This window comes from Haliaeetus leucocephalus, unplaced genomic scaffold (genome assembly GCF_000737465.1).
Source record: "Haliaeetus leucocephalus isolate CR32 unplaced genomic scaffold, Haliaeetus_leucocephalus-4.0 Scaffold646, whole genome shotgun sequence".
Taxonomy (NCBI): domain Eukaryota; kingdom Metazoa; phylum Chordata; class Aves; order Accipitriformes; family Accipitridae; genus Haliaeetus; species Haliaeetus leucocephalus.
The window spans coordinates 2,895,955-2,909,929 of NW_010973082.1; the positions used below are offsets into that span (position 1 = coordinate 2,895,955).

The following is a 13,975-nucleotide window of genomic DNA, read 5'->3' on the forward strand; positions in this document are numbered from 1 at the left end:
AAGGAAATGTCTATGGCTGCAGAGAGAAGAAATGTAATTCTGAAATTTAATTCTCCCAAAGGTGCTTATTGAATGAAAACAGAGTCCTGCTAGGAAAAAATACAACTATGTTAGGATTCCACTATAAAGAACACGTAGAAGTGGACTACTTTCAGTACAAATAATTGTAAATCCAATTTCCAAGTAACCTGCAGCCTTCCTTCTCAGGTTATTCTAAAGTTACCTTCAAAGATAGTTTTATTTAAAAAGCAAAACAAAACCTAATCTACCATGCATCACTAGAACACTCGACTTTATCGTGAATGTCGTGAAGATTGGAAACCTCAACCTATGAACATTACATTACACGCTTTTGCCACTTTTCCTAGAAAACAAACTACACGCGTGAGCAGCCGGGAAGCTGCTCAACAGGATGGGGTGGAAGTGGCCACAGGGAACACCCGCTGCAGCCGGGGTGTCGACCAGAGAAGTGAGATGAAGAGCTCACTCCCTCTTCCCACCCACTTCTCAGGAGCCTGGCAGATCCTGGTTACGTGGGGCTCTCAGCAGGAGCGTTACGAGACAGGGGCACGCTCTGGATGTATTAAAGCAAGAGGAGCAAGCTCTACTTATCCACTTCTCTTCAAAGGCCGTTGATGTTGCAATTGTACACAGACGTGGTACTTTCTGTTCATATTCACTTATTATTCTAGCACTATAGTAAAAATAGGAAAATAAAATAGTGAATTTTAAGCAGTTATAATTCAGCTGAAATAAAACTTCAGAGAACAAAGAAAAAGCACTTCTCTAAGCTGGTAGACTTTCTACTGAATTTCAAATTAATTTTACAAACTAAAGGAATGTTAGCCACAAAAGACGTATCAGACTTATGAATAAATATTACAAGATTCTTCTACAATGGGAAATATCAGACACCCTGAAAATTATGTTGTGCTACAGAAACCCATATAAGCATGCAAAGCTGAGCCATTCAGATTCTATCCATTAGAGGGCAATAATACATACACACACACACACACACATATATATATACACATACAAACACACACACTCTCTCACGCACCCCCAACTGACTTTAGCAGGAAAACTAGTATTTTCTAGTATTTTCTCTCTAATATTACCAATGGTATATTGACAGCTTGGGTCCCGTTCCATTCTCTCCTCCTCCACACCCCAACAACAGTATCTAACAGATCAAAAATTACAATAACAAATTACTCGTTAAATTTGCTTTCCTACAAAGAAATCCATACAATACATAGTTTCAGAAGGCTTACAGTTAGTTGTCATTAAATGTAGCTTGAACAGAATGAACGACTAGTATTTATATAAGCATGTAAATCATTATAAGGGTTCCCAAACTTTGAACAGACAAGAATATTCTTCATGTGCTCGTCTCCCACCTAAAGTCAAACACTTTTCTATTCAGTCACATAAGAAACCTTTGATAACAGCAGCAACTGCAGACATGGCAAGTATCCAATATACTTTAGATGTCTCTTAATGCTACAGACAAATCATGGAAAGGCATTTTTACTATGTCATTAGTAGAGCCACTTGAGGGAAGCAGCTCATGTGCTGTGTCTTCTGCTTTCTTGCTCAAACCATGTCAACCTACTGATAAACTTCATTGTTTATCACGGGTCCTCAACCTTGCTGCACCCACTTCTAATATCCTGTAAGCACATTTATGTTGTGAGCTTACTGGGACAGGAATTGGCTGTTGTTACATATTTTTACTAACGCAACATAGACTCAGACTCCTGAGAGGATTCCAGCAACACAAATAATTACCATCAGCCCCTAAACTACCGCTTGTCAGCATCTTATTAGTTACAGGATTGCTGGAGTTTACAGTAACACACAGGCAGCTGTATCAGTCACATAACGACCAGTAATGCCTATGAGCATCCAGACTTTGTTTTGGTTTGGTTTAAAATATTATTACTTTGCAATGATCAATCTGTATTTCATTAGAAACAGTAACTCAGGTAATGATTTCAACCAACAGCTAGTTGTTTCCATGGACTGTTGAATAAATAGTAATTTTGTATTCTACTAAAGGCTTAACTGAAGATCTGAATTCAACTTCATAAGGTCCAGGATGAAGATGTAGAACACCACACTGGTCACGTGTGCTATCCCAGACAGCACACATGCATCCTCGACAAGGGCAAGCACCTTGAACTTGGAAATCCCTAATGACACCAAATACAGCAGGAGAACACACAGCTATTTTCAAATATTCCAGCGTACTCTGTGTTTGCAGCGGCTGCCTTTCCAAAATCACTTTCTTCACTATTTCTCTTTTCTAAATTCATTTTACAGATGCCAATACAGCAGAAAGCACAGACTACAAAAGAATTCAAGCTGACAGAGACAACTTCAGAAGAACTGTATCACCCGTGCAAGAGACGGAGTTCACTCTTCGTGGGATTTTCAGATCTGTTTCAAGTAAAAACACTGTGTCAGGTGGTTTTCTCTTTTTTTTTTATTAAACTACATGAGTGTTGTTTTTATAAACTCTGAAGAACAACTTTAAAACCTGAAAATAGAATATTCACAAATCAGGCCAATATTTTAGAGGCCAAAAATAAAGTTTTCTTATTTGCAGTATTTCAAGAAGATTTTCATACATATGAATACAAATTACTATGAGATATGTAATTGCAGTTTGAAATATATTGTTTTCTCCATTAAACAGAAATCTATAGCATCCTTGACATCGATTTCTGTCATTTTGTCACGATAAACACTCAGGTATTAAGTACCTTCCACATCATGCACCCAGGCATGATTCCAATTAGTGCTGAATAGAAGACAAAATGTCAGCCTAATAAGCTTCAATTTGCAAAGTCTTTGAACATTTGATGATATCATCACTTTGCCAATCATTTCTTGTACTTTGGCTTCTTTTTTTCCACATCACCTTCCCTGTCAAAAGAAAGTCTTTCAAATCTACAGAAACGGAAGACATGAACAACGTCAGTCATTGGTCTGACTGAGCTAAAAGATCCAAGAATGACTCCCCAGTACATCAACAGAGAACTAGGATGTGCACAATATTTCCTCAAAGCTAATTTGCTGCCAACATGTAGAGTAATTGGGGGAAAAAAGTCTACTTTAAAGTCATACTGTGAAAAATATTTTTTTGCATGAAATCAACACTAAAGACCTTAAATCACTGACAGAGTCTGTGCCACTTTTTCAAAATGAAGAAACAGTATTTGTTAAAGTAAAATGACAATCATTTCTTCAAAGGTGACTGGACCAAAGAACAGCGCTGCTGTCTGACTTCATATTGAAAATATTCACTGTATTTTAAAACAATGTATTTTCTTTCTAATTTGTTTCTTAATAAAAAAAAAAAAGGTTTGCAAGAAGAAAAAAGACAAATTGCAAAAAAGGCATATACAGTTCTGTAAGCTTGAACATACAAGGCTAGCGCACATCCAAAGCCTATAGCTAAGGACACATGACACTTTCTCTATCTGGAATTTCCCCAAATGCAGAACCTAAAATCCCTGCTTTTACCTGGGTGTGAGGGAAAACAGAAACACAAAATGGCAGCAGAAGAGACAAGGAAATAGATAATGAATCGGGATGGGAAATGTTGAGCAACACAAAAGACTACATGGGCCCTCCGAGGCTCTGCCAGGGCAGCTGGTCTTGCCCGAGGACCAAACGCAGAGTCCCAGTTCTGAAAAGAAGAGACAGGCAATGGTCTGGGCTGACTCCCTGGAGGAGGTGGGTCACGCTGGGGCTGACCAGAGGACATGACCAGTGACCGACGTGCTCCGCCACCCAGGTCCAACACGATTCCTTGCATTGCGCCACATTGCCCCGGTTCTTTGGTTTGCACGTCCCACGGAGCCCGGTTGGCAGACCTTCGCCGGCACGCGTTTGTTACTCACTGCTCCGAACCGTCAGGAAACAAACCCCAGCCTACACCGCGCGTGGGGTGGCGTGCCAAGTGTCGGTGCTTTGGCAGAAAAGGAGATCGAGCAGCTGGGAAGGGGAGGATCTGAAACTGCCTCCTGGAGCTGAAACGAGGGGAGGGAGCGGGGAGCACACACCGAGCACGGCACCGGCGTGAGGAGCGGCGCGGAAAGAGTGCAGAGCACTTGGCTACCCCTCCAGCCGATGGGTTAGCCAATTCCTAACATCTGAGGCAGAAAAGTGGACTTCACAGAGTTGCTACAGACACCGGGGTTGGGCCAGTGGGCAAACAGCTGCAGAGATGTTTAACAGTAAAGTACTCAGCCTGGTGTCTGTGCCAGTAACATCATCTTCAGATCCACAGATGACCCATCATAGGGGTTGGGGTTTTTTTTCCCCCTCATAGCTCCTGTCTGTGAAAGAGAGGAAAACCAGAGAAGTCTTCCATTTTAATTCCTGACTAAAGCAATATACAGAGGAATAAGCAGAGCAGTGGTAGGGCACCCAGGACAGTGCAGTATGCCATAAGCATCTCAGCTGCAATTTGTTACTGGTTTTCCACTTGAAGGTTTCTCTATAATACTTTAATGTGGGAGCATGCGGAGCTTTAGGGATGGTCTCATATTTCTCAGCTGACATATCTTCAGCCAAAGTATGTCAGCTACAGGAGAGGGCAAGGCTTTTCACTGGCTTTGTGATTTCTTCTTCCCCCATCGGAAACCACATAAAAGAAAAATACAAATAATCAGCTCTCCAAAATTGCTATTTATTACCTCATCATGAAACCGTCTACTGGACCCTGCAGTGGTATTGAGTAATATCGTTACTTAAACCATAAAGAGGTTGTCTTTATTACTCAAAATTGGGAAAATTAGCATCCATATGGATCTTATTGTTTTAAGACCAGTAATGCTGCCAAAACAAGTGGTGTTAACATTCCAAGCTACAGATTGTCATAATTTCTCGTCTAGTGTTTCATTCTTTCATTTGGTATTTATAATACCTTTGAATTGAGAAACTGAATGGATCATAAAATCTCTCCTATCAGATAAATCATTTAACAGCTAGACTACTGTTCAAAATTTGATTTACGGAGGCAGTGAGTGAATGGAATTAACATCTGCTGACCTAAGGAAGAGAGACTAAATTGATTTTGGCTAATCTTTCTCTAGAAAAGGATAAGAGAAAAAGCACACACTAAAAAAATTTAACTACTTAATTTGCAATACATAGCACCTTAGTAGGTAGTCACAGACAGGATATCCTAACCTCCATACCTGAAAAAATTGTGGAGTAAAAGTCCATGAAATTACTTTCCTGGCACGTGAGGAATAAAAGGGTCACAGGGAACAGCCAACCTGGATATACCAAGGGCAAATCACGCTTGACCAAACCGATTGTCTTCTACAGTGAAACAACTGACTTTGTGGAAAGGAGAGAACTGTCAACATCTTTTATCTTGACTTTAGCAAGGCTTTTGATACAGATGTTTACAGCATCTGTACAGTCAAACTGAAGAGACATAGACCGGAAGGGCCTACTACAACCTGAGTGGAGAACTAACTGGACCACTGGGTTTGAAGAGCAGGAGTCAACGGGCAACCAGCTACAAGTGGCATTTCTCAATGTTCAGATGGGGCTGATACAGCTTAACATCTCCACCAACGACCTGGATGATAGGACACAATGAACCCTGTGCCATACTGCGGCTGGCATCTCTTGGGGGCTAGTGGTCAGTATGGTGGACAACAGGGTTGCCATTCACAGGGACCTCAAACTCTGCAAGCTGGAGTAATGGGCCACTAGGACCTTCAGGAAGTTCACCAAACCAGGTTTATTCAGTCTGGAGAACAGAAGACTAAGGAGAAATCTAATTTTTGTCTTCAACTAAGTGTAAGGAGTTATAGAGAAGACAGAGGCACACTCTTTTTGAAGGTGTCAGTGAAAGGACAAGAAGCTACAGATCCAAATAGTAACAATAGATATTCCAAATGGATATAAAGGAAAAGAAATTTCACAATGGATTAGCAAAGCACTGGCATAGGTTGTTCAGGGAGGTTGTGAAATCTCCATCATTGCAGATTTTCAAAACTCAGTTGGACTTGGCCCTGAGCAACATGATGTAATTTTGAAGTTAGACCTGCTTTGAGCAAGAGGTTGGACACGATGACCTCCAGAGGCCCATCCAACCCAAACTGTTCTATGATGCTGTGACAAAAACTTCAGTATGAATCCTGATCTCCCATTAGAGGATATCTCTTCAGCCATTCAGTGGAATGTTTGAAGTAGATATCACTGCTGTTTTCCAAATTGCTGTACTTGTTCTATGGACTAAGTCAACCTCCTTCTATTCAACAACTCTCGCAAGTTACAACATAATACTAAAAAGCAATTTACAAAAGAACTAAAAGACATTAATAATGAATGTTGTGAGTAAGCACCCCTTTCTCTGTAAAGCAGACATTTATGAAACAAGTTTAGTTGTAATATTTGGAACAATCTACTATCATAGGAACTATTTCAAAAGAGATGATTTGGACTCTTACACTTGGAAGCAATATCAATAAGCAACTTTAGAGTCTGGCTTTGACACACACTGAACTTCACATAGAAAGTGAATGCTCCTTTTATTTCAAAATCAAGAGCTTATATTTTAAGTTCACCATTTCCACAGAGTAACACAGTATTTTCGCCTCTCTGCTTAGAAATTATGTTACACCATCTCAAATGCTGCAGTTACTATCACCTGTTTTGTGTTTACTAATGTACTTGATCATTTGACTTCAGTATTCCTTTATATAACTTTAATTTTAAAAATAATTTCACACTATGTATAGCTTATTGTCTGTTAGAGTTAATCATTCATTGTAACCATCACACACAAAGCCACACCTAGTGTATGTGTTAAAAACTGGCATAAAGATCCTTTATCCTGCTGATGAGCAAGACTGATCTCGTTTTTTCCTCAGAGAAATTACTCTGTATCTATTAACAGTTATATGCAGGAAATAATCATTTTTTCCTAAACAAGGAGTACTGGTATAAAATAAAATTACTGCCATGTGATATATACCCTGCCCCTACACAAGTGAAATTATATACTCCACCTTTTCAGCTGCCAATATTTAAAATTAAAACAAAAAATAATATAAAATGTTGAATACAATGTAAGAATAACTACCATATATATTCAATTTCATATTCTATAAACAGAAAGTCTATTTTGCTGAAAAGAACTCCATCTCAGAATCAGAGTTTGTATTAGTGATGAGCTAGTTTCTATAGCAACTGCTTTCTCTTTTACATACACTGTAGACAGCACAAAATGTCAGTTCTCTCCTAAGCTAACTTTACATTTTTAATCAGCAAATGATAATTTATGCACCATTATGTATGGCTCCCAAAAATGTCTTTAGTAAATATTTCAAATGCTGAACAGCCTGAAGTATAAAAGTACGGAGCAGCAAGTCAAGTCACACCTCCTGCACTGAATTCCTCACTATCTAATTTCGGCCCTATCGTAAAAAGTGACAGTCAAGGAAAAATGTGGAAGAGATCATAGATGATCACCCACTACAGCATGAGAACACTTTGATGGTTCCTGATGGTTCCATTAAGTGAGGAAGTGGCAGATGTTTATAGCTTGTTCAACAGTCTTTTGAAAGGCATCTCAAACAGAAGCAGCAGCTTGGAAGAGGGGACCAGAAGAGTGCTTGACACAAAACAACAAACGTGGCAAGGTGGCTTCATGGGAGCAGGGAAGGGGAAGGTGCACAGGAGGCCCAGACCCTCATCTTGATGGGGGTGCTCGACGGAGGGAACCCTGAGCCTGAACCGTGTGCTTCGGTTTTAGAGCAAAGGCTCATTTTTTCCTCTAATCTCAAAGATTATGCCTATGCTACAGCCCAAATTCTTCCCACAGCTCCTCTACATTTACTGAAGTCCAGCTGAAACTAGCTGTGATGATTACCAGAGCCCAGTATGAGACAGTATTTGAGTACTTCCCCAGGAAACTGATGCATTTGGCCATTTCACTGAGTACTCAACTTCACAGCAATACTAGTAGTTAAAAGTCCAGTTTGAATGTCTCTATAGGACCCATCATCAGGTCCTTGATTTTAGTAGATATTCCCCATCAATGGGATCCATCCCAACCCTGAGTCAGCAGACTATAAACAACCAAGGGAAACCACGCAAGTGCTGCAACAAATATTTGGTGCTTTAAATATTTTACATCAACAGTCATGTTCATTACCCTGGGTTGATTGGTGGTAAATTAAACATGCTGCAATATAGCCAAAAGCTTTTGTTTAGAAAAGGCTAAAAGGGAACGGCTGTCTGTCTACAGAAGTCTGACTGTCAGCCCAACAGCCACTCTCCAAGTAAAATATAACAAACAAATATTTAGATTGCAACTCCATGATTTACATTGTCTGCAGAGAAAGCCTGCATAGCAAACAATGCATTTCTTCTCATGCCAAAGACAGCTTCTATTAAGAAAAGAAGTCAAAGGAAAAAAAAATGAGTCATAGAATTTATTTACTCAAAATTGTATACAGAAGTGACTGCAGTAGCACCATCAACATCTGAATGTTTCACAGGCTACATCTATCTGTACCCTCCAGACACGATCAAGCAAACTGCTTCCACTGATACCAGAACAATAACCCTGTGGAAACTGGTGTTTGGAGATATTAGAACAATCACATGAAGCAGAAGACTTGATCAGTGATTTACCTGCAACAACAGGTTCTTTCAGATCAAAGTTTAAGAAAGTCTCCTATTGTGAAACAAACGCTCCCACAAGCCTTCTGTATTAGTATAGTGCTGAAGAGTTACTGCTACAGCAATGTTTACACACAGACAGAAATTGTGCATGTGTTGGGGTATTTAGTTACCATTAAACAAGTACACAGTATTTCTATTAATTTTTTTTTCTGTATTTTCTCTTGTCAATAGTTGGTAAAGCTCTCCATCAGTGAAACGTATCAGCACAGTACCACTTCAGACTGACTGCAGTTATAGAGACAAGATAAATCTCTTCCGTCCCTCCTACTTTGTTGATACAGTAATTATCTATACAGAGCCATAAACATATACCAAGGATTTGCTGGAATGAAAATAATGATCATTGCTGGAATGAAAATAATGATCATTACTGGGTTTTTTTTATCGTTAACTCAACAGGCTCAAAAAGCTTGGAATTAATTCAAACAAAACCAGGCACAAAGCAACAGTTGCAGAAAGACAACCATTTACAAGTACAAAGAAGCAAATTTTTGAAGAGGAGAAGCCAGAGAAGAAGTGAAAGGGTGCCCTATGCATCGGGCACCAGGGAAGGAGCCGCTGATTTCTGAGAAGGTAAAGCAAACCAGGATGGTAAAGGCCAACGTGATTACGGGAAGTGCAAAAAGCAAGAGAGGAAAAAGGAAATGCATACTTTGGCCACAGGAAAAGACCTTATTAACTCTTCTCACCACCTCCAGCCTGCTCTTTTTTTTGTAACAACCTCCATTCTCAATGTGTGTTCACGTGACTTCAGAACTGTTCAAAGCTTTCCTTTCCCAACCAATAATGGTTTATTGAGAGCCCTAAGACACCGTCAAACACCAGTGATCTTCCCTTAAAGCAGCCTCATTTCTGAGAGCATAAACATTATATGTTAAAATTAAATACCGTGACATCAGGGACAAATACTGCCAAAATGTGCCCCAGCATTTGAGCTACTCCTGACCCAATTAGGAATGGATGAAAACCGTGGACTTGCCAATTATCTTCTAAGAGAACCTGGAAAGAGAATTCAGTTTCCTCATGGAAACTTTTTTTTTCCTCTCACTTTAGTGTAAAGTGCTATATTTGAAGTTACAGGGGTACATTTTTTTCTTCTTCTTGCCCGAAGGTCAACGGTCAAAGAATAAGCACGAAAATGATCCAACTCTATACAGCAGCTGGAACATGAAAATCTTTGAGCTGGTTGAGGGCACGTGTCAGATGCAGGGGAGAGAATGACATCCGCACAATAAAGGGAAAATGTAAGTGCATAACTGGCACCACAGCCACCACAGCCCATTGGGCGTCGGTTATTAAAATTTCCTAACTTTAGTGTCTTATTTCGCAGAAGCAAACTAGATGTATTATTCTCTGCAATCAGAAGCCTTGCTTCAGAAAGTCGCCGATTCAGCAGCAAGGCTGTTTTTACTAAAACAAAAGGAAGACCTCTATCATCCAAGGAGTTCCCCGTTTTGTGCACTAATGTATAAACTAAAATAATTTAGGGAGGTGGCGAACGAATGACCAACCAAACTGTAGCTTAAAAATGCTCCTAAAGGAAATCCAGATAATATTAAAAAGTCTAATCTAAATAGAAGTAGTGATTCAAAACTACCCTTTTAAAAAAAATATCCTGTATTATTAGCTACTATTTAAAGAATAACAATATTATGGCAGTTCATAGAAAATGTATAGGATTTAAAAGACTACAAGAACACAGCATGGTATAAAAGCCTTTGTACTTCTTTGACTTTTATTGACCTACATGTCAATTTACTCCTCCCCAAGCATTACAACCCTAGGTGAAAAAATCAAAGCAAGCCTCCTAGAAATGGATAAATCCAAGAGCTAAAGTGGAATGCAATTGTTATGCAGAAATTCATCAGCAATACAAAAAGGTGATCCACTTAAATCAAGTTCCTTTCCTGAAAATATATTAAACTTATATTTCAAAGAAACAGTAACATTTTATATTTAAAATCTGGCAATGAAATACTTAATTTTTATACTTCAGTTCTGATTAAAGCAGTAAGAAATGTACTCATATTTGAATAAAATCTAACCGTTTTGTATACTATCTTTCACAGTAGCTGAAGACCTACCTGAAAGTAGAGACCTTGGATATGCAATAAAAAAAAATAAATTAACCTTTCCAGTAGCAGTATAATAAATTGTTCCACAGTGCTCAGTCATAGCTGTCTTTATAGTAATATAGTAAGAAATACGTATTTTAAACATTTGCTACTCTTTCATATGGAAAAGAATTTAAGAAAGAATAACAGTGAGTACCTTTAATAACAGTGCTTTCACATCAATCACCAAATATTGAACAGATAGGTCCTTCAAACCAAGCTACTCGTATGTGATTAACACTAATTATTATTTAAATTTTTTGAAACACCCAGCAAATCTACTTTTCATTTAGCGAAGCAAAATGGCCTCTTCTCTTGTTTCATTGCACCTTCATTGTAATATAAAGCAGTCCTAAAAATTACTGATGTCAAACATGGTTCAAATTTAACAGGTTTTTAAAAAGCTATGTCTACATAAACTTATTAAATCACTGCCATATCTTTGTTAAGAGACTGCCAAATGTTTCACAAAGGACATTGGCCATTAGTCATGTTAGATGTCCAAAACACGCATTTTAGTAAACATATGCAAAGATTTAAAAAATTTTATTAAACATATGTGCCATAATTCCATAAGAAACACCAGTATTGTCTGTGGAGCTCACTGCAAAGACAAAAGTGAATTCTAATACAAAGACCAGAGAAGGAATGAAAAGCGATTTATTTTCCAAAATGGAAAAAATATGCGTCCTTGAAAACTCATGGATTCTTACCAGAGTTTAAATAAATGACAGCTCTTCTAGTCAAAAGCAACGGCATTTTCTTCCCTGATTTACATGCCATTCTCATGGCAGCAATGTTCAAATGACTGTATAGGGATATTCAAACTACAAAGAAAAGCCCTGTAAAAAGGCCAAAGTTTTTGCTATTCAGACTGTTCAGATTTTCCTAATAGCTGCGATAATTTCCAGCTTTCTACATAGCACCTGTAGCGGCATTATATATCCCATTGCAAAGAGAAAGCACAACCAAACTTTGGGCTCCAATCTTTGCCAGAAATGACCCACAACAGAACGAAATAGAAAGATATACTTACAAGGCACCTCCCAGATTCTCTGAATTTGCCTAAGATAGTCCCTTTACCTTTGTATTCAGTGTTATACAGAGCAATACACTAATTGTAATGAACGCTGGCGTGTAGACAGAATAATTCTATATAATTCTAAAACTGTTTTTTAACCTGAGTGCTGCAGCTCTGCCTTTGTACGCAGACACAACATCAGGAAGGCAGGTGAGAGGATGATACAACTTTGAAAAGGGACTCGCAAATAGCTATATAGACAAGATGCATCTGTCCTGGGCCAAAAAAAAAAAGCAAAGATAAAAACCAATCCCTTTAACAATTGAAGTCTTTGTTTACTCTTACAATAAATTAGGGAATAAAGGGCAAGGTTTAATTTTTCAGAAGCCACCTGAACATCCTCTTCTCAAGCGTTCTCACAAAGTATCTCTTGTTTTCCTTGGAAAACCATAATGGTGGAAATGGAGAAATAAGTCCTGGCTCTGCGATATATCCCTCCATCCTCCCCCAACAAGCCGTTTGTTTTCCAAAAGACTTACTTAAGCCAGATTTCGACAGAATCTGAGTCGTCCAAAGGTTTAAAAAAATTAATTTAAAAATTAAATATTCAATTTCACTTAGCTACACTTAGTTGCCAGTAAAAGACACACCCTACTAGTCTAGAGGGAAGTAAAGTGAAAATGCCTCAATGTCAGAGTCTTACATCTCATAGGGAAGGCGGTGGTGCGCGGAAAACATATGTCGTTCAAGATGCCTTACCAAAATGTCCAGGTTTGGTATAAAATAATCCATGCACGATAACTAATTCTAATGCTGATTAGTAAAGATTATTTTCTGAATACTCTTTAAACTACAAAGTCACCTTAATTTTTTAAATATTGCCATTACAGGCCTTTTTAATATAGGGTCTTAGGAAAATATACCATGCCATCCTTATAAAATACATTGAAAAAATGCAGTAAGATGTTTTTTGAACTGAAAACTCATAAAGATCATTTTCCATGCTGACAGTGTGCATTTCATCCAGAAGTTTGAAGAGTCAAATGCTACCCCAGCTGGGGGTTATTCTGCCAAATGGCTTCCAACAGTGACCACAGAGATGGAGGATGGGAGGGGTGCGTGTGTGTGTAGGAAAATAAACGTGATGGTAAGCAACCCCAAACCCACATCATCTTATCAAACATCCAACATACGTAGTCAAACACACAATGCAAATCTAGAATTCAAAACTGAAACAAAAAGACATGAACAAAATGAAATAAAGCCATTTGTGAGTTACCTGCAGAGATTTAAAACAAAAAAAGCATACGAGTGAAGCAGATATAATTCACATGGATTTGCCCAGGAAGGAGAAAAGGAGGGGTGAGTGTGAGGGCTGGGGGGGGGGACAAGAACAGATACCTTTTTTTCTTAAACAAATCCATCATGAAAGAAAATGAGACAAGATTATAAATAGGCCGAGTTATAGCGCACCATGGGATTTTTAATCTGGCTACCTGTGGTTTTTGCAGTTAAAGCCCTATTCAGCAGTGGGAAGGGAGGGGGGAAAGCGGAAAAAAAAAAAAAAAAGAAAAAAGAAAAACGAAATCACGTTTTAGTGCCAGTTTCGCAAATGCTCACACAGCGTGCATCACCAACAATGCTGGCAAACAGGAAACACTAATTATTAGCATTTTCTAATAAGCGTACGCCTTTCAAACATTATTGATCATTACCTGTCCGTCTCGTTTCCTGCATTCTTGAGTTTTACTCTCGTGCTCTGCCATGGCAGCGCGAAGCTGTTTTTCCAGTTTCTCGATTTCCCGTTCATGATCTCGGACCAGGCAGTCCTTCTCTGCGTTGTGCTGCTGGAATAGGTGCGTCTTCTCCTGTTCATGCTCCAGCTTCAGCTCCACTATCTGATTGGACAGTGAGGAGTACAGTTCATCAATAGAACATCCTTGTCGTCATGACAACTCGTCTACAGCTTAATTTTCCCCTTAATTTCATCAAGTTGGCAATTTTATTTTTACGTCACTATTACCTCACCTTTTAAAAAGCCACCGTTAGCGTGACAGAATTCCTCCAGACAATTCCAACAATGGAGACAACCGAGCAAATCCAGCGCATCCTT

The 13,975-nt window shown here is 38.8% G+C and overlaps 1 protein-coding gene across 1 annotated transcript in view; it reads right to left on the minus strand.

The window, feature by feature from the left end:
* CEP112 (centrosomal protein 112kDa) overlaps nt 1-13,975 on the minus strand; it is a 174,732-nt gene that overhangs the window by 79,391 nt on the left and 81,366 nt on the right. The window contains exon 17 of the mRNA XM_010578736.1: nt 13,578-13,760. Coding sequence (XP_010577038.1) covers nt 13,578-13,760 — 183 coding nt within the window. The remainder of the gene's footprint in view (nt 1-13,577; nt 13,761-13,975) is intronic.